A 2,776-nucleotide genomic window follows, 5' to 3' on the forward strand; every position below is an offset into this window, starting at 1 on the left:
GGGTCAGGGTTTCCATTAAAAAAAATTAAGGTAACCTCGAAATGACCTTCAAAGTCAATTTTAAGGTCACCATCAGATTCAGCTTCTGAAATCCTACAACTTTTGTTAAAGTTTTATTGAAAAACCTCACTATAAAAAGATATTCAGGGGTTCCCATATTTTTAAGAAATTTCAGAAGCTGAATTTAAAAGTCAAAGAGAGCATTTTCTGAAAAAATGTTTCAGACAAAAGTTTCTCAGTTTTTAGCGTAGATTCCGAATCCGTTACGAAAATATGCATGTTCCATTTGAAAAAATAAAGTTGACCTTAAAATGACTTTCAAGGTCAAACTTAAGGTCAATTTTAAGGTCACCCTCAGATTCAGCTTTTGAAATCCTACAACTTTTGTTTTGAAAGTTTTATCGAAAAACCTCACTATAAAGAGATATTCAGAGGTTCCCAAATTTTTAAGACACCTTGTATATACTCTCATTTTTTTCAACCTCGCATACATACTGGGTGGTTGCCACCCACGGTAATTTTTAGACAGCTGTATCTTTTAAAATATTTATGCTAAAATTCAGAAAAAATTCATAGATTAACTTTACTGTTTATAGAAAGTATTTATATACTTTTGGTATTAAAATTTAAGAAATTTCATATAAAAAAAAATTATATTTCGCGATTTTAAAAAAAGTGTGTTTTTACAAATTTGTAATTTTTATAATTTTTATTATTTTTAAGTAAAAATTTAGCATTTTATTCTTGAAATTTATCTTTAAGGAAAAAATTGTCTCGTAAGTCATCTCTGGAAAAAGTATATTTACAATTTTACATATACATACATATGTAATTTTATATATACATATGTACATATGTATATATGTATATATGTACATATATACATATGTATATTTACATTTGGTAAATGTGATAGTAAATAAATTTGGTAGGTTTGAGCATACCAATGCAAAAATTGGAGATGTATGATAGCGCTTAATTTTAGTTATGGGTAATAACCATCCAGTATATATACAAAGGGTTATATACAAAGGTTAAACATTTTATGGTTCTATTACATTTCTACTACTATTACGGCAATTACGAGTAGTGCACGTTCGCATTGCTTATATTCTAAAACTCATAAAAGCCAGAAAACAAAAATTACCTCTGTTTCTAGGTTAGCTATTGATTTTTATATAATTTTTATTTCTAATAATGATTTTTTAAACTATTAATTGTCACAGGATCAGCATTAAACCTTTCTTTTTCATATATAATATTTTTAAGAGTTTATTTTATAAATTTTCTCCTCGATTACACATCGGCATTCAACCAACAAAGCAGCTCCCATAGCGCTTATTGCTTAACATAGGTGTCAAAAACTTGGCACTTTTCGAAGCACGGTGTCCCCCGAATGGCGGTGACTAATCCGCAACCTGTTAACTTGTCTGATCCCTTATTAGAGGATCTCAACTATTTCTATTGATAAAGTGAAATACAAAGTTATTAAAATTTATTCAGATTATATACATAATATCCCAGAGAAAAATGATCATATATGAATTTTGTATCCATATAAACGTACATAATCATATATAATCATATATGTCAATAACAAAAAAAATATTGTTATTTAAATATAATTGAAATAAATCTTTTAGCACATGATATCGACGTTTAATTGAATGAAACTTCTCTTTTTCATTTCTTCTCTTTTCATTTCTTTTTTTAAATTAAAACAATTTTTCGAACATATATGATTATATGTGACTATATACAGAATGTCATACTGTACCAGAGCTAATATATAGTTAGAAGTCGGAGTGAGTAATGGAATCAGTGTCTTTTTTTAAACAACCACGTAAAATTTGAGTTAGGTGCGTACATCTCATAGGCCGAGAAGTGGTGACTACGTCTTAGATCTGACACTGCGTGACAAGCCCGCGAGCAATCGTTCATTTTCTTCGCCGGCCACGGGGACCGTATGTCCCGCTTACCGCGTCACGCGCTCTGATTATCCCATCTATTTTATTTAATAACTTGAGATTTTACATGTTGTTGTTTAAAAAAAATACCTATTCCATTACTTACCCCGACCTATTCTAGCTATATATTAAATCTGATATGGTACGAGTCAGACATCCTGATTGTATAGATATATATGAACATATATGATTATATGTGACCATATATATAGACAAAATTCAAATATAATTTATATATAATCGTATATAATTTAGATATAATTATATATAAAATTTCACATAATTATATATCATTTTTTTGTTCGCGATGTGGTAGCATTATTTCTTTACTACATTTGAATTATTATTATAGGCAAGGAATTATATTCAAAGTTTACCACCATTGAAGAAAAAGAATTTTAAAGATGTATTTCGAGGAGCTAATCCTTTAGGTAAATAATATATATTTTTCAAGTGTGTGTCGCGTGTGTACGTGTGTGCATACATGTGCATGGATATACTTATCGTTGAATTCATATATAAATAAACTAATTCAATTTTTATTTAGCAATTAATTTGTTGGAATTGATGTTGGAATTGGATGCTGAAAAGAGAATTACTGCAGAACAAGCTTTAGCACATCCGTATCTAGCACAATATGCAGATCCAACTGACGAACCAATTTCTCTACCATATGATCAAAGTTTTGAAGATATGGATCTACCAGTGGAGAAGTGGAAGGGTAATGCATTTCAGCTCATATACACACCACACACACACACACAAACACACACACACACACACACACACACACACACACACACACATAT

At 29.5% G+C, this 2,776-nt stretch overlaps 1 protein-coding gene across 7 annotated transcripts in view; it reads left to right on the plus strand.

The window, feature by feature from the left end:
• LOC116840879 (mitogen-activated protein kinase p38b-like) overlaps positions 1-2,776 on the plus strand; it is a 53,997-nt gene that overhangs the window by 28,459 nt on the left and 22,762 nt on the right. For all 7 annotated transcript variants that reach the window (XM_032808198.1, XM_032808196.1, XM_032808197.1 and 4 more), the window contains 2 exons: positions 2,320-2,398; positions 2,515-2,688. In XM_032808198.1, coding sequence (XP_032664089.1) covers positions 2,320-2,398; positions 2,515-2,688 — 253 coding nt within the window. The remainder of the gene's footprint in view (positions 1-2,319; positions 2,399-2,514; positions 2,689-2,776) is intronic.

This window comes from Odontomachus brunneus, unplaced genomic scaffold, assembly GCF_010583005.1.
Source record: "Odontomachus brunneus isolate Ranch 3 - 2012 unplaced genomic scaffold, Obru_v1 Obru_scaffold_012, whole genome shotgun sequence".
In the NCBI taxonomy this organism is placed as follows: domain Eukaryota; kingdom Metazoa; phylum Arthropoda; class Insecta; order Hymenoptera; family Formicidae; genus Odontomachus; species Odontomachus brunneus.